This window comes from Eremothecium sinecaudum, chromosome IV (genome assembly GCF_001548555.1).
Source record: "Eremothecium sinecaudum strain ATCC 58844 chromosome IV, complete sequence".
Classification (NCBI taxonomy): Eukaryota; Fungi; Ascomycota; class Saccharomycetes; order Saccharomycetales; family Saccharomycetaceae; genus Eremothecium; species Eremothecium sinecaudum.
Genome location: NC_030895.1, coordinates 639,563 through 660,205, shown reverse-complemented (window position 1 = coordinate 660,205; position 20,643 = coordinate 639,563). Strand labels below are relative to the sequence as shown.

At 39.5% G+C, this 20,643-nt stretch overlaps 14 protein-coding genes and 2 non-coding genes across 16 annotated transcripts; 7 read left to right on the top strand and 9 right to left on the bottom strand.

Moving 5' to 3' along the window:
• Positions 1-21: 21 nt before the first annotated feature.
• On the bottom strand, positions 22-1,149 carry LYS12 (homoisocitrate dehydrogenase; the record flags this gene model as incomplete). The annotated part of the gene is made up of 1 exon (XM_018131902.1): positions 22-1,149. The coding sequence occupies one exon, from the start codon at positions 1,147-1,149 to the stop codon at positions 22-24; it is 1,128 nt and encodes a 375-aa protein (XP_017987520.1).
• A 371-nt stretch (positions 1,150-1,520) lies between these two features.
• On the top strand, positions 1,521-4,253 carry FAP1 (Fap1p; the record flags this gene model as incomplete). Its single annotated transcript, XM_018131903.1, has 1 exon — positions 1,521-4,253. One exon carries the CDS (start codon positions 1,521-1,523, stop codon positions 4,251-4,253), a length of 2,733 nt encoding a protein of 910 aa, XP_017987519.1.
• Positions 4,254-4,479: 226 nt separating this feature from the next.
• Positions 4,480-5,253, bottom strand: RSM25 (mitochondrial 37S ribosomal protein mS23; the record flags this gene model as incomplete). Its single annotated transcript, XM_018131904.1, has 1 exon — positions 4,480-5,253. The coding sequence occupies one exon, from the start codon at positions 5,251-5,253 to the stop codon at positions 4,480-4,482; it is 774 nt and encodes a 257-aa protein (XP_017987518.1).
• A 256-nt stretch (positions 5,254-5,509) lies between these two features.
• KSH1 (Ksh1p) lies at positions 5,510-5,728 on the top strand (the record flags this gene model as incomplete). Its single annotated transcript, XM_018131905.1, has 1 exon — positions 5,510-5,728. The coding sequence occupies one exon, from the start codon at positions 5,510-5,512 to the stop codon at positions 5,726-5,728; it is 219 nt and encodes a 72-aa protein (XP_017987517.1).
• A 246-nt stretch (positions 5,729-5,974) lies between these two features.
• Positions 5,975-8,071, bottom strand: UTP25 (rRNA-binding ribosome biosynthesis protein UTP25; the record flags this gene model as incomplete). Its single annotated transcript, XM_018131906.1, has 1 exon — positions 5,975-8,071. The coding sequence occupies one exon, from the start codon at positions 8,069-8,071 to the stop codon at positions 5,975-5,977; it is 2,097 nt and encodes a 698-aa protein (XP_017987516.1).
• Positions 8,072-8,306: 235 nt separating this feature from the next.
• Positions 8,307-9,830, top strand: ICE2 (Ice2p; the record flags this gene model as incomplete). The annotated part of the gene is made up of 1 exon (XM_018131907.1): positions 8,307-9,830. One exon carries the CDS (start codon positions 8,307-8,309, stop codon positions 9,828-9,830), a length of 1,524 nt encoding a protein of 507 aa, XP_017987515.1.
• Positions 9,831-9,978: 148 nt separating this feature from the next.
• Positions 9,979-10,059, bottom strand: AW171_hschr42413. Its single transcript, XR_001930103.1, has one exon. It is a non-coding gene; the product is annotated as an HDLSNR66 (small nuclear RNA).
• A 143-nt stretch (positions 10,060-10,202) lies between these two features.
• On the bottom strand, positions 10,203-10,543 carry AW171_hschr42412. Its single transcript, XR_001930104.1, has one exon. It is a non-coding gene; the product is annotated as an HDLSNRNME1 (small nuclear RNA).
• A 237-nt stretch (positions 10,544-10,780) lies between these two features.
• On the top strand, positions 10,781-11,791 carry SSN8 (cyclin-dependent protein serine/threonine kinase regulator SSN8; the record flags this gene model as incomplete). The annotated part of the gene is made up of 1 exon (XM_018131908.1): positions 10,781-11,791. One exon carries the CDS (start codon positions 10,781-10,783, stop codon positions 11,789-11,791), a length of 1,011 nt encoding a protein of 336 aa, XP_017987514.1.
• A 238-nt stretch (positions 11,792-12,029) lies between these two features.
• On the top strand, positions 12,030-13,112 carry AW171_hschr42410 (HDL227Cp; the record flags this gene model as incomplete). The annotated part of the gene is made up of 1 exon (XM_018131909.1): positions 12,030-13,112. One exon carries the CDS (start codon positions 12,030-12,032, stop codon positions 13,110-13,112), a length of 1,083 nt encoding a protein of 360 aa, XP_017987513.1.
• A 242-nt stretch (positions 13,113-13,354) lies between these two features.
• AVT7 (Avt7p) lies at positions 13,355-14,776 on the bottom strand (the record flags this gene model as incomplete). Its single annotated transcript, XM_018131910.1, has 1 exon — positions 13,355-14,776. One exon carries the CDS (start codon positions 14,774-14,776, stop codon positions 13,355-13,357), a length of 1,422 nt encoding a protein of 473 aa, XP_017987512.1.
• Positions 14,777-15,067: 291 nt separating this feature from the next.
• On the top strand, positions 15,068-15,862 carry SIW14 (putative tyrosine protein phosphatase SIW14; the record flags this gene model as incomplete). The annotated part of the gene is made up of 1 exon (XM_018131911.1): positions 15,068-15,862. One exon carries the CDS (start codon positions 15,068-15,070, stop codon positions 15,860-15,862), a length of 795 nt encoding a protein of 264 aa, XP_017987511.1.
• A 78-nt stretch (positions 15,863-15,940) lies between these two features.
• Positions 15,941-16,375, bottom strand: AIM19 (Aim19p; the record flags this gene model as incomplete). The annotated part of the gene is made up of 1 exon (XM_018131912.1): positions 15,941-16,375. One exon carries the CDS (start codon positions 16,373-16,375, stop codon positions 15,941-15,943), a length of 435 nt encoding a protein of 144 aa, XP_017987510.1.
• A 177-nt stretch (positions 16,376-16,552) lies between these two features.
• HHT2 (histone H3) lies at positions 16,553-16,963 on the bottom strand (the record flags this gene model as incomplete). The annotated part of the gene is made up of 1 exon (XM_018131913.1): positions 16,553-16,963. The coding sequence occupies one exon, from the start codon at positions 16,961-16,963 to the stop codon at positions 16,553-16,555; it is 411 nt and encodes a 136-aa protein (XP_017987509.1).
• Positions 16,964-17,553: 590 nt separating this feature from the next.
• HHF2 (histone H4) lies at positions 17,554-17,865 on the top strand (the record flags this gene model as incomplete). Its single annotated transcript, XM_018131914.1, has 1 exon — positions 17,554-17,865. One exon carries the CDS (start codon positions 17,554-17,556, stop codon positions 17,863-17,865), a length of 312 nt encoding a protein of 103 aa, XP_017987508.1.
• Positions 17,866-18,004: 139 nt separating this feature from the next.
• On the bottom strand, positions 18,005-19,064 carry SDS3 (Sds3p; the record flags this gene model as incomplete). The annotated part of the gene is made up of 2 exons (XM_018131915.1): positions 18,005-18,936; positions 19,013-19,064. The coding sequence occupies 2 exons, from the start codon at positions 19,062-19,064 to the stop codon at positions 18,005-18,007; spliced, it is 984 nt and encodes a 327-aa protein (XP_017987507.1).
• Positions 19,065-20,643: the final 1,579 nt, after the last annotated feature.

Genomic DNA, 20,643 nt, shown 5'->3' with positions numbered 1-20,643 from the left:
TACTCTACTTTATTGCGAGGCCTAGATCCTGGAAAGAATATCTTCTGTGACCTCTATGGTTGTACTGGTTCCAGATAAATCTGGTGTTTTAATCTTATTCTCTTTCAAATTCGCGTCAACAGCTTCATCTATCTCTTTTGCAGCTTCTGAATATCCCATGCAGTTTAACATTAATGCTGCGGACCGAATCATGGCGATAGGGTTTGCAATACCTTGTCCTGCAATGTCTGGAGCAGACCCGTGGCAGGGCTCTCCCATTACACACTTTGGGCCCAAATTAACACTAGGAACCAGTCCCAAGGATCCAACAAGGGCAGCAGCACCATCTGATAGAATATCTCCGTACAAGTTTGGCGCTACAACAACATCAAAGCTTTCAGGCTGTTTAAACAATTTGTAAACCATAGAATCAATTATCTGTTCATTATGTTTAATATTTCCATACAGCTCCTTTTGAGAATCGTAAACCGATTTACAGACCTCTCTGAATAGTCCGTCAGACTCGGATAAAACATTAGATTTATGAGTAACGGTCAGAGTAGCGGAACCATACTGCTTTTCCCTTTTTAAACATATGTCTAAGGCAGCTTGCGCAATTCTTCTGGTAGCAACTTCTGATATTTTTTTAACTGCCTCAGCAACCTTAGTCCCAGTTTCTGGATCAATGTAAGTGCACTCCTTTTTAATATAGAGATCTTCAGTGTTTTCTCTGACTATCACTAAATCGACGGATCTACTATCGACACCTTTTATCGATTTCACAGGTCTGATGTTGGCAAAAAAATCCATACTCTTCCGTAATGCGACAATTGGTGAGCTGTAACCCTCAACCTTAGTGGTAGGAGACTGAACAGCTCCAAATAAAGCTGCTTGACATTTATTTTGCAGTATGTCTACTGTTTCAATGGGTAACGCAGTGCCGGTCTCTAAAAACGTCTCCCAGCCTGCCTTTAAATCGATAAATTCGAAGTTAATACCATGTTTACTACCGATACGTTGTAATACCTGCTTCCCTGAAGGCATTACCTCTTTTCCAACGCCATCGCCAGGAATTAAACCAACAGTAATAGTCTTGGTAGATACGTAACGGTGACGTGACAGCTGCAGTGCCAGTTTCCCAGAAGCTCTAAACATATTAGTAGACTTCATGTAATCGATATTAAGAACCAGGATACAGTCTATAATAGTAATTCAGTCTAGCGACAAGATATAATAGATTGCAATATACGAGTTTTTTATACTTTAATAAAATAAAATGAGTCAGCTCGCATAGTAATTCCGAGTAATGACAGTACGATTTAATACAGAGTAATGATGTTGATTAAGTAAATATAATACCTAATATGAGCTAAGAAGCACTAAAATAAGGTACAGTAGAATTAAACGGTTCAACAAGTTTTTTTTATAAATTTTATTTTCTCGACATTACTTACCGTAATTGTATGATAAAAGTTTTAATAGTTAATTTTCCAGTATATAGAACTTCAACGTCATCACTGTAAGGAAGAAAACATAATTTAATGGTACATGAAGTTGAAAGACCTCTAGACGTTGCTGAAAGTGTATCTAATCTTAATATCTACGGATATGAGGACGCAGATGATGTCCCGTATTATGATAAAGCAATTCAGGAAATAAAAAATGGCTTTCTCTATCAATGTTTGATTTGCACAGTTGAAATAGACGCCAAATGTGCGATGTATGCATGTCCTAAATGTTATAGAATCTTTGACTACGAATGTATACAAGAATGGGCTTTGACTTCGACAGCCAAGAGGGCGGATGGCCTTTGGAAATGTCCCAATTGCTACCATCCAAGTCGGAAGGTGCCAAGAAAGAATAGACATACTTGTTGGTGTGGTAAGCAGGTGAACCAAGAACCGAATCTACTTAACCCCAATTCTTGTGGACAAACGTGTAATGCTAATATTTGTAAACATGGGTGTTCCAAAATATGTCATATTGGTCCTCATCCGCCTTGTATGGTATATGTTACAGTGAAGTGTAAGTGTGGTAAAAACTCCGCGAAGGTTCATTGCTCTGAAGTGAAGGCTGGTTATAAGAATTACAGATGCGAAGAAGAGTGTGGGCGTACGTTACCTTGCGGGATTCATAAGTGTAAGTCTATTTGTCATCGCGGGCGTTGTGGGCCATGTACCGCTACAATTAAAGGACCCATTAAGTGCTATTGTGGATCGGAAGAAGCTAAAAAAATGCTATGTAAAAACGTGGATATAATTTCAAGAACCAAATCACGCAAAGGTAAGAGTTGGGTTGCATCTTTTGCATGTAAAAATCTCACAGAAGTTCAATATGATTGTAAAGAACACACGTATCAGAATAAATGTGCACCTCCGTCTTCTCAGAAACTGCCATGTCCCTATTCTCCAAAGTTATGCCGTTCTTGTCCATGTGGAAAAACATCACTGAAGGGCTTTGAGCCAAGAAAGAAATGTACTGATCCCATACCAACGTGCACTAATATATGCGGTAAAGATCTCTCCTGTGGTAAACATAAATGCCCATTGAAATGCCACACTTCTAAATGCATGGATCCTTGCCTATTCATTGAAAAATCAAAATGCCTGTGCGAACAGAAGTCGTTCTGTATACCATGTCAGTTCAAAGGTCCTCCTCGTTGTAACATGAAATGTGAATCATTGATGTCCTGTCGCAGACACAGATGTCTTGAAAGATGTTGCTCAGGTAGACCAAATGCAGTAAAGCGTTCAAAAAGGAGGTTTCATAGATCACGAACTGATGATTCAGAAATTGAAGCTGAACATATTTGTCTGAAGGGCTGTTATCTAAAATTGTCATGCGGATTGCACAATTGCAATTATCAATGCCATTCCGGTAAATGTCCTCCTTGTTTAGAATCTTCATCGGACGATTTAGTATGTCCATGCGGAAAAACAATTGTCCCTGCTCCTGTTCGATGTGGCACAAAGCTTCCTCCTTGTAATAATCAGTGCATTACTACTTTGCGAGGTAATCGACCTTGTGGCCATCCTTCACAACCACATAAATGTCATCCAATTTCTGAAGAGTGTCCACCTTGTACATATTTGGTTGAGAAACCATGTAAGTGTGGCAAGTATCAGGGAATAAAAACAGTTTGTTTCCAAGAAGATGTGTCGTGCTTGCAAAAATGTGGCAAAGCTCTCGCTAATTGTCACCATTTGTGTGAAAAAGCATGTCATTTACCTGGTTGCTGTCAAATTAAATGCAATCAAATATGTAAACGGCAACTTCAGTGGTGTGAACACAAATGCGCAGCTGCTTGCCATAGAAATCAACCCTGTCCAGATATTACATGTAAAGAAGCTGTAACTGTTTTATGTGGGTGTGGAAGAATTGAAAAATCAATCCAGTGTGGTGCAAATAGCGCTACTGAAAGCGCTAAAATTACCACTGTTCTGCCTTGCGACGATGACTGTGCAAAACTTAAAAGACACTTAATGTTGATGGAGGCATTCGGTATCGCTGATAACCCATATACATCTGAGAAGGCACTTGAGAGCATGGCATTGAAGGCGACGTCTTTTGAACAGTTGCAGCTGCCCTATGATGAAACTGCGCTTTGCGTTTATGCCTCACAGCCTGTATGGTGCTCGCAGATCGAATCCTTCTTGATGAAGCTTATTAATGACAAAGATAGAATTAGTCTACATTTTAAGCCGATGAAAGCCCAACAACGAAGATTTGTCCATAGCCTCGCCAGTGCATTCGCTGTTTATTCTGAATCTCAGGATCAAGAGCCAAAGAGATCTGTATTTGTTAAAAAGACACAGTCTTCTTGTGTGCCGTTTATAACTTTAGCCAAGGCACTACCACTTTACCAATCATTCAAAACGCATGTAAAAGAGCTAAGACAAGCAGAATGGGATAAAAACGAAACTAAGACTTTACTTTCCATACCTATAGAAGATCAAAGTGAGGAAGATAGACGTCAAGTTCGTTTCAATGCTATTATATTAACAAGAGTTCACCAAGGTATCGTGGCGACCGTCCGCGAATGTTTTGATGAGTATTTGCGTCATACATTAATACGGAACCCACAATATACCTTAAATGAAGATAAAATGCTTATATATCCAGATAATTATTTGGAAATATCAACAAATGTTGAAACGGATATTAAAAGATTGGAGCCATATTTTAACAATATCTGTAAAGATAAGCTGCCAGGATGCACTATACAGATTTGTAAACTAGACGCTGAGCTTAAAGAAACAAAGGATGAATACTAGAAAGTAATGATGTTATCATTAAGTTAATTTTCCTAAACATGGGCACCCGTTTCCAGAACGAATTGAAGTTAATAAAGTCTACTTAATTATAGAGCTCAAATACCTCTACTGATTTAAAGGCATCATTGAATCTGCAAAACACGAATCATTATTAGATAGAGTTATAATATCAATATATACAAGTTAACATTTTAATACAATGAGGGCAATAGTAGTATAAATTCTATCATTTCGACTCTTCATGATTTAAATCCAGTTCTTCGGCTTTTTCCCCACTAGCCCAAGGAGAAGATTGGTGTGCTCTTTTAGCTGACAAGATGTCAACCTCTTCCAAAGCCTTTATCTTCCACTTGTCAATAACTTTCTGTTCCTTCTCCACACCATGATCAATTGCAGTTGACTTGAAAATGGAACCATACATCTGCGCCTCCTCCTGTGCTATCTGTTCTTCAAGTTCTTGCCGCATTCTTATACTGTAAAATTCAAATCTAGCTTGTTCATATGCATCTAATATTTTTATCGAAGAATCTGATTTCATCAAGAATAGCGTTCTCTGCACAACAGATTCTCCGTCTAGCGGCCTTCCCAATTGTTGAATGCAAGACCAATCAAAGTCAGTTTCGATATCATTCTCTATTAAAACTTTTGGTCTGGATAACTCCCAAGGGTGCTGCTCGTAGAATATCTTCCTCAGTTTATCTTCTATATATAACATTTTTGGTGCTTTGTACAATGCCGAGCTTTGAACAGTTTTGTCAGAAGCAGAAGGCCTAGTCTTAAAAAACCCTGTGTAATTATCCGCGTATTCATTTAAGCCTTCATACTTGGTTTTTGAACTATTATTAGAGGGGTTAACGAATTTTGGTTCTCTAGCAAATCTCTTTGCAGGTGGAACGGCGGCGATAACATTATACCAGGCAGGAATATTTTTCAATAAACCAGCTTTAAAATAGGATGATGTACGCTCTAGCAGATTGACTGCATTAGTTTGGATCTTCATGACTGCTCAGCAAGCACCTTTATACCACAATCCTAGTAGAATCACTTACTATTCTGACCTTTTCATGTCAATGAAGTCAGTCTTCAACATTAAAAGAAAATTTTAGCTCAACGTTAAAAGTGATATTTGATATTATTTAGATCAATACGAGGAGTATTACAGTAAACATGCTAAACAGTCACGTTTAAATAACTACATTCGAGTTAGAAATACCTTTAAAGCATTTTTAAGGTTTCAATATACTATTGAAACTGAGATGTCAGCTCTATTCAAGTTTGCTTCACTGTTGCAAGTGCTTTTACTTCTAATTTGTTCAAGTACATATGTGCATACCCAGTGGCCATCATTGCTGCAAAACAATAATCAGAACGGTATATTACGTGTCTTTTGGAAGTTTGCACGAATAGGGGAAAGGGCTAGTCCTTACGTATCTTTAGCTTGCATATTAATGGCTATCAATCAGTTTAATAGTTAACATTTATAAAGGATATAGTTATCAAGACATATTTTGTCATTTAAGAACTTTAAATGAATGGAGATGATGCTAACTTAGTTATATTTATATATAGAGTTTACCAATGTTTCTATGTTAATTGTGGATGAGTTTCGCTAGTAGCTTGATATATATATATCTTAAAGTGACTTTCCGCTATAAAAATAGTATGACTAGTACAAACAAAGACTAATTGTAGTGCATTAAGTAGATAGCAAACTATGAAGTTTATTTAAACTCATATATATCGTTTTGCCCATGCGTGAGGACAGCAGTTCTCTTGGTTCCAGCAATTTTTTCAAGTGCTAAGCTGTCTAATTTGGAATATAGGCATCTTACTGTAGAGATGTTTAAATCTGCTTGACCCAAAAATGCGCTTTTACCAATGTATCGCACAATCTCTTGATAGAATTCGGGATTTGAAGGAGGCTGGTAAAAGATGACACTCTTAACGCCCTTTAGTTCGTACCTACGGAAGTGGTGCAGTCTTTCAGTGTAGAGCATAACATCGACACGATTTTGAACGAAAAGTGCTCTATTAGAGGTTAGTCTTTTTTGGTCACAGTATTCGTTAAGTTCTCCAAAGAGAATCTTTGTCTTTTCCTTGAGATAGTTTCTAACCCGAACGTAGTCAGTGTAGTCCGGAATGTAGAGTAAAATGCCGTTTTCATACCCGGTCGATTTTGTTATGGTGGGAACAATAACACTAGTAAAGAATTTGAATCTATAGTTTGGTTGATCGAGCGCTTTCCCGTCAAGCATATCAAATCTTTGAAAGATTTGTCTCACCTTCAAACCGAGCTGGTTAATTGCAGACTTTTCTGGTAAGATTTTTCTCACGTTTTTTATCCTCCCGGCTATGTTGCGACATTTACCATTGATCAGAGAGTTACCAAAGGGTGAATGGTACCTGGTAAACACCATTGTTTGCCTAAAAAGCCATGCTTGATCATTAATGTACCACATCCTAATCCGGCTGAAGTCAGCGTCACGTTGTTGATCAGGAATCTTATTCAGGTGTTTGTATATCGTATTAACATGCGAAGTGTTTTGGAACTCGATTGAGTGCAGCTGGTCAATGATCATGACCTCAATGCTCGATAGAAAATCATCTTGCCTCTTTTTCTTGTCAGTATTTTCTAAAATGAGTTGAATTCCAAGTGGAGAACAGATGATGATGTCTGACTGGTAGAAGTTACTGTACAATTTTATCGCTTTTCTTGTAAACTTCAGACCTAGAATAAAGAAATCATTGGTGTTACCTTTAAAAATATGCTGAAACGATTTTGGCTTTGTTGGCGGAGGTAGGACATCCTCGTGAAACTGATCGACAAACTTGGACTTCTTGTCAACTTGGTCAATGCCTGATTTTTTCACAATCCGATTAACAACATCATACGCCACCTCTCTAGATGGCACAACCACAAGCACCTTTGGTCTAGTAAAACCCTGGTCAAGGTGCTCCTGCTCGTCGTTCTCCTGGAGTCTCTGATTATTTTTCAAAATGCGATCCCGTGTCTTATAGACGTGGTTCAAAACATGCAGACTATACAGGTCACGATATTCAGCTTCCTGCTTGTAGTTTTCGTACTCGTATAGAATATCTTGGTACTGGAACATGGGATCAACTAGGTTCTTTTGCAGCGCAGACAGCGAGCCGTCCCCATTATTCATTAGGTTGTTATGCAGCTTCAGCTTTTGCTTGATAAAATACCCCTGCAAGGACTGCTTACGCTGCGGAGAAGCAATAGGAGCCTCTGAACCATCGCGACCACTAATAACAGGCTTGGAATATATCACTTCCTCGTTCTCACTGGAACTTGGCAGCTTAACAGACTTATATTTTATCTGACCATTCTTAAACGCCTTATCGATTTCATTCACCGTCGCCTCTTCTACACGATTGAAGTGCATTTCAAAAGCATCCTCTTCATCCTCACTATCAATCTCCACTTCCTCTGCACCATCTTCTTCCTCACTCTCTTCGCTGGCTTCACTCTCTTCCGAATCTTCCTCCTCAGCTCTTGCTTCCTCCTTTTTCAGAACAACCTTCCGTTTTTTGCTCTTCCTGTCACTATCACCATGCTCCGCCTTTAGTAGCGTCAAGAAAGCACTATAAACTTCTTCTTTATGATCGGCTGCCTTACTAGATTCCTCTTCGCTATCTTCGTGTTTCAGGTCACGGGTCTTCCGATGCTCATCTCCTACGTCTTTATTAGTATTTTGACCGCTCAAATCTTCATTTTTCTGAACAAACTGCGATCTATCTTTTCCGCCAGCTCTCGTAATATTCCGCAATTGTTTGCGACCCTTTTTAGAATCCATACCGATGCTAATCTGAAGTTTCTCTATTCACTTGCCCTAACTACTAACTTGTATCTCCAGCCTTTACCGTACAGAACTAAAAAAGCCAAAAAAGTTCTTTTCATGTTGTTCGTATAAAAGTACTTCTGTAAGATCTCAGGCTGCAAGTAATTACAGGCTATTATAGTATGGTTCACTCGTTTCAAAACAATAACTATAATCGCAATACAAAAGTAAACTAACGTATTGATCCTAAATGGTGTCTAAGGGATTATTAGGGAGCATTAGGTTCTCCCTTACTGCATTCTATTTGTTTTTAGTGCTCATTACTGTCCCAATTTCATTTCAAGTGGGCGGACTATACTGTGGTTTATCATTCACTGTGACGCTTTTTAATCTTTATTTCATAACAGCGACTTTAAAAATTACGTTAGGTACAAGGAGTCGGACTGTTAGGTTGGTCACTTCATTGGTATACTATTTGCAGCACTTTCTTATTCCCTCGATTTTGTTTTTATTTCTTTCAGGGTTTAGTTATAATCAGCTGCAAAGGAAATTAGTAGGGGCAGATGAGATGTTCAAGTCAAAAAATATGTTAGTTTTTGACAGTAATGTGAATGAGACATTGGTTCAATTATTGGGTAGGGTTCAAAATGATGGGTCGGATATTACGTTTTACTATTATTATAGATATTGTGTTGTGCCTTGGCAGTATATGCTTCTGCACGCGACGCCCTATTTTTCATTAGCCGAAGGGTTTTTTACTGTTTTAGCTATCCAAGCCATTGGTGAGACTGGAAGATGGTTGAAATTTAAGAAGAATAGTAATACGTGGGTTATTTTAAGTTTAATGGTTTCCGGGGTACTAATCACGACCTCGATGTATTACCTATACAGGATTTATGTTACTCCAATTTGGCCTCTAAGTGTACAAACAGCTACTTTATTGGGCTTTACATTATCACTTGTGTTTGGTTTGGGTCTTTATGGCATTATTAGTGGTAAGGGATCTGCCATTGAGAGTTCATTATTCTTTGCTTACATGGTTCGTTGTATATACGAGATTTCCCCTAAGCTCGCCCTAACCGCGATGAGCGAAATATTCCAAATTGTTCACAATTCATGGCAATTACAACAAGGGAACCTTTCAAGGAACAATCTGCTAACATATTTTAAGGGATTCCGGCTAAATACCGAGCTAATTTGGAATACATTACAGCGAAAACTCTTATCAAACAAGCACCCCGTTGAAACTGTTGCGCACAGAAGTCCTTCTTTATCTATACTCGTTGAAAAGACCGCTAGACTGCTGCAACAGCAATGGTGGCTAAAATGGCAACAGCTCTGGAGCTTTATAATGAATGTCTTTGTTGGCGTTTCGCGTCCTATTCATGAGATCTTAGTGGTTACGTTGAAGATGGCCAAAGAATCGATGAATCCGGCAGTCATTACAAATCTAGGATTTCGCGTACTTGTGTTCTACTCGGCTACACGGATAATCCCAGCTATCCAGATGTCTACTGGGGGCACCCAGAGCAGAAAACTAATGAAGATTATATATTGGTACTCTCCCTGTATTGTTATTGCAATGTATACACATCTAATATTGCGCTACAGCGGGGAGCTAAACAATGACCTGTGCATATGGGGATGTATCCCGTGGATCAATTCGAACAGGACAGGAGATAAATGGATAGTTGACGCGTGGAGTTTCTGGAATTGGTGCAATTTGTTTTTCACAATACTGATATACGCAGTTGAATTAATTTGCAGTAGGTAGATTAACTGTCAACGTCATCTCTGGACCTAATAGGTTTAAAATTCCCGAAGAACATATCCATACTTTCCTTCTACATAAACAAGGTTGTAAAATAAATTCAGTACTGTTTCAAGGCTTTTTACTTTTCTTACGAGATTTTGTGGCCAAAGTCAGAAATAAATAAGCAAGTCTCTTCCCATGCATTTTATGCTCAGAGCTTGACTCTATGTTGCAATTGGTATCTCATCATGTTTAACACTATAATCTCGAATCAAAGTATCTCGAAAGGGAATACTGAATTTAAAAACTCTCCTGAGTTTTCTAAAGTATCGGTCTGGCATAGTCGAATATGCACGAGTGACACGGACTCACTCCAGGCCGGTAAAAATAGATGGTCGAAGGGCATGATCCAAGAAATAAGCTCCATCGGGTTACCAGCAGCCAAAAGGCTGTCGGCAATCGTCATAACTATGGTTTAAAACTTAAAAATAAGCTTCAACACCGAAATTCACTGCGCACAGAAGCACACAGGAGAGGAGGAGCCAAACTACCTGATTACAGATAGATTGATTTCCTAACGAGTTGATTTAAACATTGTAAAAGTTTTTACATCTCGTTGCGTTTTTCGCATATTGACAGGTCGGAGACTTTCATCCCAAAGCATTTCTATGAGTGTGAGAAAAGTCACGCCCTATTGTAAGCTTCGATCAGTGACGATTCTTCGGACATGCCTTCGACAAAGGTGTGAGCAGAGTTAGAACAAAGGAATGTTTATTATATTCAAGCCTTTATATAGCTTGGCAGAAAATTTTTTATAAGCATATTGTTACCCGGATAAAAGCACGTGACTATTTTAAATCTTGTTTCAATAGGGTTTAGAATATTAGTAGGGAGACTGTTCATAAACCACGGCAGATGATCCAGCGACTGTACAAGCTATATATGACGATACTGCAATCAATTGAAGTTTCATGAGCGCTTCTTATTGGGACTCTTCGCAACGGAATAAATGCCTATACACAAGAGAGTCCCTGGCCCGTGGGAGACATAAATTATGGCTATTAGAGTGCCAACTATACCCACAGGGTACTACTATAGTCATGGAAAGCGGTGGTAAAGATTCACAACCCGTAACTAAATGTATTCCAATCACCCACCGAGACTTACATTACGATAGGGACTACAACTTGAGAATCTACTGTTATTTCTTAATAATGAAACTTGGTAGGCGATTAAATGTGAGACAATACGCCCTAGCCACTGCTCACGTTTATTTATCCAGGTTCTGCCTAAAAGCATCGATACGTGAAGTTAATTTGTACCTGTTGGTTACTACATGTATATACCTTGCTTGCAAAGTTGAAGAGTGTCCACAACATATCAGAACACTGGTTAACGAGGCAAGATCCCTTTGGCCCGAATTCGTTCCACCAGATCCTACAAAGGTCACTGAGTTTGAATTCTACCTCATAGAGGAACTCCAGTCGTACTTAATCGTGCATTATCCGTACCGTTCAATGGAACAGTTTGCGTCCGCTCTACAACGCGAACCATATGGCCTAACCCTATCTCGCGATGACATGCAAAACAGTTGGTCTCTGATAAACGACTCCTACATTACAGACGTGCATCTACTATACCCTCCTCATGTCATTGCTATGGCGTGTCTTTTTATCACTGTCTGTTTACGAAATAGCAGCTCACCTTCAGCGGCTACAAACCAGGAAATCTTCAACAGGTTCATGGCTGATTCCCAAGTTGATTTAAAACAAGTTATGGACACTATACAGGACTTTATTACTTTATATGACCATTGGGACAAATACAACGAGCCATGGATTAAATTCCTACTTCATGGACTCTACCTGCGTCCAAACCTGTCCAAAAGTTCACTAGCTGAATCCAATTCTGCCACTGGAAGCAATCCAGTGCCGCTAGTTGCACCAACTTCTAACAATACTGCCATCTCATCTGGTAGTTAGTCTTCAATACGCGTTTTAAACGGTTTTGGATTAAAGGGAATATGTATGGGTTCAGCACTGAAAAGGAACGTCGATTTTGGTCGGATGCCACGATACGAAAAAGCAAATCGAGATGTTAATTCCCTTTACAAAGGTATGTTATCTTTTGCATATCGTGTTATAAGCTGTATCTCTCTTTGAATTACAATAGTTCAATCAGGTAGTTAGGCTATCTCAACTTCCATTCTGTTATAGAGTCATGCAGGGCGAACTAAAACAAAGAATTCCGAACAGCTCAGCGCATGAGTTGACGAAGGACAATAGTAAGGAAACTAAACCGAAAGATGATAGAAAGGAACTCATATACAAAGGTTTAGTGCATTCTAAAACGGAATTGCATACGTTGTTAGTGTCATCGTCGATCTTGACTTTACTTGCAATCTGCCACATCCGGAACCCTAAGTGGTGTAGGAAGTTTGTTACATTACAGTACGAATACGTTACGCGACCAAACCATTATGATATAGGAAGTGATGATGCGTATATTGTTATAACTTTTGTTGTAATCTTGTCTCTTGTGAGGTCCTTTGTACTGGAATTCATTTTGAAACCTGTTGCGTATTACAGGTTCAATATAAGGTCTACTAAGGCACTACAGAAATATGGAGAACAAGCATGGGCAATGATATATTATACAGCATCCTGGACCTTTGGTTTTTACTTATACTGTAAATCTCCTTACTTCCTGGACTGTGATGCATTGTTTATTGGATGGCCTCATGACCAGATGACAGGAGCATTCAAGTTGTACAATTTGATTCAGATGTCATCTTGGATCCAACAAATAGTGGTTTTAACGATTGAAGAGAGACGTAAGGACTACTTCCAGATGCTAGCGCATCATCTCATAACAATTGCATTGACAACGGGATCGTACTATTATTATTTCACAAGGATTGGTCATGTTATTCTAATTTTGATGGACTTTGTGGACATTTTATTGGCTTGTGCTAAGGTACAGAAATATTGTGGGTTTACAGTGGCTTGTGACTACACATTTATGATATTTTTGGTATTTTGGTTTGCCCTCAGACATGTCATATACAACTATTTATTGTACCATACATGGTTTAAATCCAGAACTTTAATGCCCGAGGGCGAATGTGGTGCACAGCTATTCCAGAAGCGATGCTGGACACATGGAATAATGAATGGGTTTAGTGCTTTGTTGGCGGGGCTTCAGGTTCTCACTATTATTTGGTTCGTGTTAATTATAAAGGTGCTAATGAAGGTTATAAAAGGCTTTAACGCAGAGGATGTTCGTAGTGATGACGAAGAATGATTATGTTGATAAAGTAAAATCTTTTCCATTTGGAAGTAATTAGCTCCTTCACTGTTATATTGCTTTGAATATCTTATATTTGTGTTACCATATCGTTAATTAATAAGTTCTAAATCATCCTATAGTTTATCAAAAGATATTAAATTATAACAGTATTAGTTGCCCATGTATAATTAAAAATGCGGTTATAAATACAAAGTACACGACAGGTCAAATGAATTAATGGCGGCTGTTTATTAAAATCAAACACCGAAGCGTATAATGACCAGCAATGAAATACCAGTGACTGCTACTCCATAAATAACCAATGCTAGACTGCAATTTTTGAGGAACTTGTCCAATCGTGATGGAGGGTAGCCTCTTAACAAAGACTCTGTTCCTATCAATTTGTATCCAAATAAACCTGGCAAAATGAATGAAATTGATGTTGAACCCGTAGCACCCACAATTGCCAAAACTAAAGCAAATGATCCCACTTTTAGGGCCAGAGCATATAGCACTACTATTAATAGCCATGTGACTAAATAAAAGCGTTTACCATCAAGAGGTACAATAGGCGTGTCTGAATCATCTTCCTCATTTGGCTCTGCTGGGAGCTGGGAGCCTCTTGGTAGCGACTGATATGAACCATTTTCCAGGCCTAATACTTCCCTATCTTCTTCATCTTCAACCGTCATCGCAATTAGTCTTGAATCACTACCTAAAAGACTTTGGTCATCACCGGGTAAAGAAGACTTCAGGGAAGTTCTCTGGTAACTGATATGAACCCAATGGATCATATTGTTAAATGCAACTCTGGTTGGGTGGAACAAAAGAGGGAATGAAACAATCAAAATAAACCCTAATGCAAGCTCTGCAAGCTTGGTCGAGATGTGGTTCCTATTGTAATTCAGAATGACATTCCCATCAACACCATCCCCAAATGATAGGTAGCCACAGGTACCTACCAGAATGAAAACTACTGTCGAAATGCCCACAGAGTAGTTAATGACTCTTCTAATGTTGGGAATAGAGTTGTCCTTCAATTCCTTGATTATACTGAATATATTCATAGATGCAGTAAAAGCGAATATCATTATGCTGAACGTGCTAATCAGATCCTTAAAGCTACTGATCTCAACCCAACGTACTTCTCCCCTATTAGGAGAATACTCATTTCCCCATAGCAGGCCTTGCAAGTAAACTCCAACAATCATCGCAACCAAGTACAGAATAGCTAGGATGCCAAATAGTGAACTATACTTGAGGCTATCGAAGCTCCGCAAGTGCGTTAGCGGCAGAATCAAAATACCGCTACCCAAAACCCACCATTTCCTATTCCCCCCAAATAAGTCAGGAAATAAATCACCAATAAGAATCAAGTATGACAAGCTTACTCCAAAGCATTGCATAAACATCGCAAAATCAAACAAAAAGGCCACATTAGGGTAAGTTATGGAACAAAGCGTGAAGAAACTAGTTTGCCTAGGGTTTATCAGTACCTTCGAAGACCTAGCTAACACAAATAAACCAAAGCCAGACGTAATAGCGGCCAATACAATTAAAATGACTCCCAATAGGATACCATCGGCCCTAAACGCAAAAGGTATTGCGAGGAGACCAGCTCCTATTATTGTCTTTACTAAATTAACAGTAGATGAAAAGACTGTTGCTGATGGAGCCATAGATCAATTCCAGTTAATACTCTTTTGATAAAATTACAAGAAAAAGTATTACTGATACTAAGAGGTAAGAATCTTTGTGTTAACTGGCTTAATTTGTACTTCGGTTATCCTGTCGAAGGTTTGCTGTCAACTTTGTTAAGCCCCAATAGAAAAAAAAATGACGGTTTAAAATGAACCAAATAATCGTACCTTTTTAAGCTCCAAAAGCGATAGGTTTGGTAGGTAAATGGGGATATATTTAATGATAAAGTCCGGATAACTCATCTTTGGGAATTTCAACTCAGCTCTCCGATGGTAGAATCTATAAGGAATTCAGTTGGACTTAATAGGGAAGGAAAGGAAGAAACTAATAGAATAAAGGGTCCGGAGCTAATGGATATCCTTAAGATAAGAAATTCTGACAACTCTGGAAAAGACTTGAATCCAAGAGATATACCAGAATCGGATGCCCGTGATGGACAGCGTAAAACATCTCTGTCTCTTGGGGGAACGGAAATTGATGAAGATTTAGATGATTTATATGATGCGAAGGAACATAATGCCAAGAGCGAGGAAGCTCTATCACAAAACACATCTGTGAATGAAGTCATTCCTCCGGAAAACTTTAGTCACGTTGTGGGAGAGATATATAGGTCAAGTTTTCCGCGTTCAGAGAACTTCTTCTTTTTGAAGGAGAGAGTAAAGCTAAGAAGCGTTCTGGTGCTGATACCGGAGGAATATCCGCAAGAGAACCTGGAGTTTCTTGAACGTGCTCAAATACAGCTATTCCAGATAGGCATGAGCGGGAATAAGGAGCCATTTGTTAACATACCGAACGATTTACTAACGAAAGCGCTGGAAATAGCGATAAATCCTGCTAACCACCCAATACTGATACATTGCAACCGAGGCAAGCACCGCACGGGCTGCCTTGTAGGTTGTATACGCAAGTTTCAAAACTGGTCACTGACGATGATATTTGACGAATACCGCAGATTTGCGTTTCCAAAGGCCCGTGCTCTTGATCAGCAGTTCATTGAGATGTATCATAATCAAGAGCTAGTTGAAATTGCTAAAAAGAATATGTGGCTACCGATAGCATGGTGATTCCCATTGTTATTTTTTAATATATAAATGTAGATACCCTATCATAACGTTCTAGATCACGACTTCTTCCGTCGTTTATCACTCAAAGTGCCCGGTGAGGAATCTTCTTCCATACAAGACCGCACTAGCACTACTGATTGAAGATAGAAGCAAAGGCCAGACTCTTCCGTAGCGTAGGGCTTTTAGAGAGCCGCGGCCGCCAACAAGCATATACAATGTAGACCATGCAGCCAAGAATCCGGAACCTGATTCTGCATCGCCGTCTTGTAGAATAAACCCCCCGAGGGCCTGTGCCGCGCCAAATAAAATGGACGTCTTCGCAGTAGGACCAAAGTACTTCGGTCTGCTAAAGAAGGACATCAATCCGCTGGCATTGCGCAGAGCTATAGACGCCGGCGCTTCCACTGCGGGCGAAATCAAAGGAGTGAAGAACAGCAGAGCACTGTTGAACCAGGGCACAACTGGCGACTGAGACAGCTGCTTCCAATAATCCACTGAGTTATTATTAGACATCGCAACTGTGTTTTCTTACTGGTGTTCTGGTAGTTCCAACTTCACGACTAAGGGTCGGGAAGGGGTATTATTTAAATAGCAAAAAATTTCACTCCTTTAAGTAAGATATTATTACAACCTATAAATTATGGTACAATGTAGATAGATACAGTTATACAAGTCCTGTATGCCTGGTGATCATGATCTTTCTCCTCTTAATCTTCTTGCCAACTTAATATCCTTCTTTTGGATAGTAACTCTCTTAGCGTGGATGGCGGCTAAATTGGTGTCTTCAAACAAGGACACCAAGTAAGCTTCGACAGATTCCTGTAGAGCACCGATAGCAGAGGACTGGAATCTCAAGTCAGTCTTAAAATCTTGAGCGATTTCCCTGACCAATCTTTGGAATGGAAGCTTTCTTATTAACAATTCAGTAGACTTTTGGAATCTTCTAATTTCTCTCAATGCGACGGTACCTGGCTTATATCTGTGAGGCTTCTTGACACCACCAGTGGATGGAGCGGACTTTCTGGCTGCCTTGGAAGCCAATTGCTTTCTTGGTGCCTTACCACCAGTGGACTTTCTTGCTGTTTGCTTGGTTCTAGCCATTTCTTGTTATGTTATGTGTGATTGTTAGATATTGTATTTAGAAAAAAGAGAGGTATGAGATATATCTAATCGTAAAAGTCACCAAGATACCAGTTCTATTTAAATATTTATCCACGTCTTGTAATTACGCGCTTTACTTCTACGTCAGGGGACAACTGTCCTATGTATGAGTGACAGTCTGCTTTCATTTACTACTGCCTGTGAGCGGCCTATCAATTAAAAGCGCGAATGCGCGAAATCATTGGTACGCCACGCGTGCCAGTACAATGCAAAAAATAGTACTGGACCCTTGAATCTTCTGAGCACGGACTTAGTGCTGGTTGTTTCGCGTAATATACGTCTTGCTTGGTCTAAAAATTTCGCGGTCAGTGTTGGCGTTTCGCGTAAAATAATAACCGCCTACCTCTGTCTCGCGTTCTAATATTGAAAGGCGTGTCTCAGTAGGGGTACTCTGATAGCAGGAAGATAGTATATAAGGATCTCTATCATTTACTCAAAATCGATAGATTGATATTTATTATAATTTATAGACTTTTTTTTCTTTAGTTAATTACTAGTTAATAATAATACAACTATAACAACAATAAAAAATGTCTGGTAGAGGAAAAGGTGGAAAAGGTTTGGGTAAAGGTGGTGCTAAGAGACACAGGAAGATTCTAAGAGATAACATTCAGGGTATCACTAAGCCTGCTATTAGAAGATTGGCAAGAAGAGGCGGTGTCAAGCGTATTTCCGGTTTGATTTACGAAGATGTCAGAGCTGTGCTAAAATCATTCCTAGAGTCCGTTATCAGGGACGCTGTCACATACACTGAGCATGCTAAGAGAAAGACAGTTACCTCTTTGGATGTTGTTTATGCTTTGAAGAGACAAGGTAGAACCTTGTATGGTTTCGGTGGTTAGTTCGAGTATTGTGTTTTCTTCACAATTGATTTTGTCACTATGTAGTTCCGGTTAAGCGTATCTATCTATGTGAATGTAATATAGCGAAAACAGATTTAAGATAAGTATTTTTTTTGTTGTAAATGTGGTACTAGTTTGCTTATACTTTAAAGGGGGCTGGTGGCTGGCCAGTTAGTTGTCGTATTAGGGCTATGTCTTCTGTGACTTCATCTTGTGTTAGGGACTGTAGGGGAGGCGCACCCTTCGTTGACAGCCTCTGGTTAGTTCTCGCCTTCTTTTTCTCACTGTCTTTCTCCTCGGAACCGAAGAGTAATGCGTGTAGTTCGTTAGAGTCACTTATGTATTGCAGGAACTCAGAGTCGCTGTTGTTCTGGCTACCCATTGGAAATACGCCATTTCCACCTAAGCCTCCATTTCCCATTCTGGAACCGCCCAGCGAGGCTGACGACTCTTTGTTGGATGCATATTCGGATTCTTCGTTAATAGCCCTGGCTGTGGCATGGTTCGGAATACGCCTTCTTAGGGTCCTCCGTTCGGCTCCATTTTCTGTACCACTTTCGTTAGCACTGGCTCCACCAGCCCCGTTCCCAACTTCACTAGCGGACGAATCCCAGGTGCCTTGTGCGGCGGTAACAACGTTTTTATGAAGTCTAGCAGATGGATGGTCCATAACATACGAGTGAGCATTAGCCACATCCATTAGCATGCGGTCTTCCTTCAGTTTCTTTATTTTCTTTTCAAATGACTCGTATAGCTTCTCTTTACATAACTTAATCATGCGGTCGTGCTCTTCCTTAGTTCTCTCAATATCTTCTTGAAACTCAATTCGGGACCTATGAACCCTATACTCTTCGAAGAAACGTAGTCTAACTAACTCCAAATCGCGTTCTTCTTCCAAATCCCGAAGCGCTCTAGTAAATGCGATATTGTTCCTCTGATGTAAACTCGTAAGAGTTGATTGTAGATGCGTCAATCGGTCTCTATAGTGTATATCCTTATCTGCAGCAAAGCTCTGCCTTATCTTCATTACCTTTGATTCAATATTGTATCGCCTTTTGTCCTTCCTAGACACTAATAGTATATATAAGTTAGCGTACTGCATTTTTAAACGACTGTAATTAAAATTGTAAAAAAAAAGTACACATACGTTCTTGTCTATTAAACTCTGACTTTAACTGATTATATCCCTGTAAGCTCATATCTGATCAGGTCAACTTCCACCTCTAAATTACTAATTATGTGGGGCATTCGTTCATATAAAGTATCAGGCCCTGGGTAGTTTTTTTGGTCCAGACTCTGATTTTACAACTACTAAGTACCTGAATATGATGTGATGTGTGGGTTAACAGCCAGTTCGTTGTAAAGCCTACTATAACCAGGCTTAAAAGTGGTAGATGGCTGTCTAGAATGCCAGAATAACCCATCGATGCAGCCCTTAATTGCTGTTTTATGCTCTTTATATACTGGGAACCTGAATATCTAGCACCACGCCAAGAGCTATTCGGTATTCAGACCCAAAGTATAAAAAATTTGATCATACTTCTGTATGATGCCATTAAGATTTAATGCATGAAGGATCGCTTGAAGTGACATTCATCTGATGCTGGTATTGTGATAATAATCTATGGGATTCAGAGTTGGTTGACTCAAACTAAGGACACCATTCAAACTAGGGACACGAAGTACACTCTGCCTCCGGGAGAACGATATGGTGAACAAAACTACCAAAAGTACTTGAGATCCCAATTCTTAATACTCCAATATGTGTAGAAGAAACATGGTCCTAATTACTAAGATTCTGCTTCAAAACTTTTTTACTCGGTACGGAACTGAGGGCATTTAGCTGTAACCAAATTTTTATAACCAAGTTGCAACTGTGGCTACCGCTTGTTCTTTAAACGTTCCGAGGTTGATAACGTCGCGCATGCAAGGTTGAGTGAGGGTCTTCTGACGATGTTTCTAAAAACAAGCTGTTGACTTTATGCAGGGATCTGGACTTTCACTTGGCGGCAACTACCATGTAGGAACTACTCAGATGTGGCGGAAGATGTCATGCGTTGCCGTTTTCATACCTCGCTGCATATGGGTATCTGACACGTAAATTGATATGAATTCAGGCTCTGAGGCAACCGTGATTCCGAACACTTCGAGAAACCTACTAGGTCTCCGTGGATGAGTCTCATCAGTAACACTCTCGGCAAATAATCTCCAATGTTACAGATGATTCTTCTGCTAACAAGCGTATAGTAAATGATGCTCATTACATGAAAGGCAAGTATGCCGTAATTTATTTGCGTAAAACGGTTATTTTACGATGTGCTACCCGAACCAAGCTCTCATTTATTCTGCTCCCACTTAGAACCTATTGAAGTTCTAAGGATTTAAGAAGAGGTATTGGCGAATATTCGTTGGAACTATCAAAACGAGTGCATCAACAGTACAGCTGCAGACTGTACCGAATATTACCTAAAGTGAAACTGCAAATCCTTCCCTAAAGCGGGATATTGCAATGGTATTCCGTTCTTTCTCTATATCATCATGACATCAACTAGCAGCGTCACTATTACACGATAGTTGAAAAGACCCCACGCATATCTGATCAAGATTATCACGATTTTAACCGTTATATGATACTTCTGCTTAGATCTTGGATATTGTAAGCCTGTGCTATAGTCATACGAGCTGTATAACCTCGGATAGAAACTATATTTACATCACTGGCCAGCTACTAACGTTTCAAATGCAGCAGGCATGCCCTACAAGATTTCCAGAGAAGCA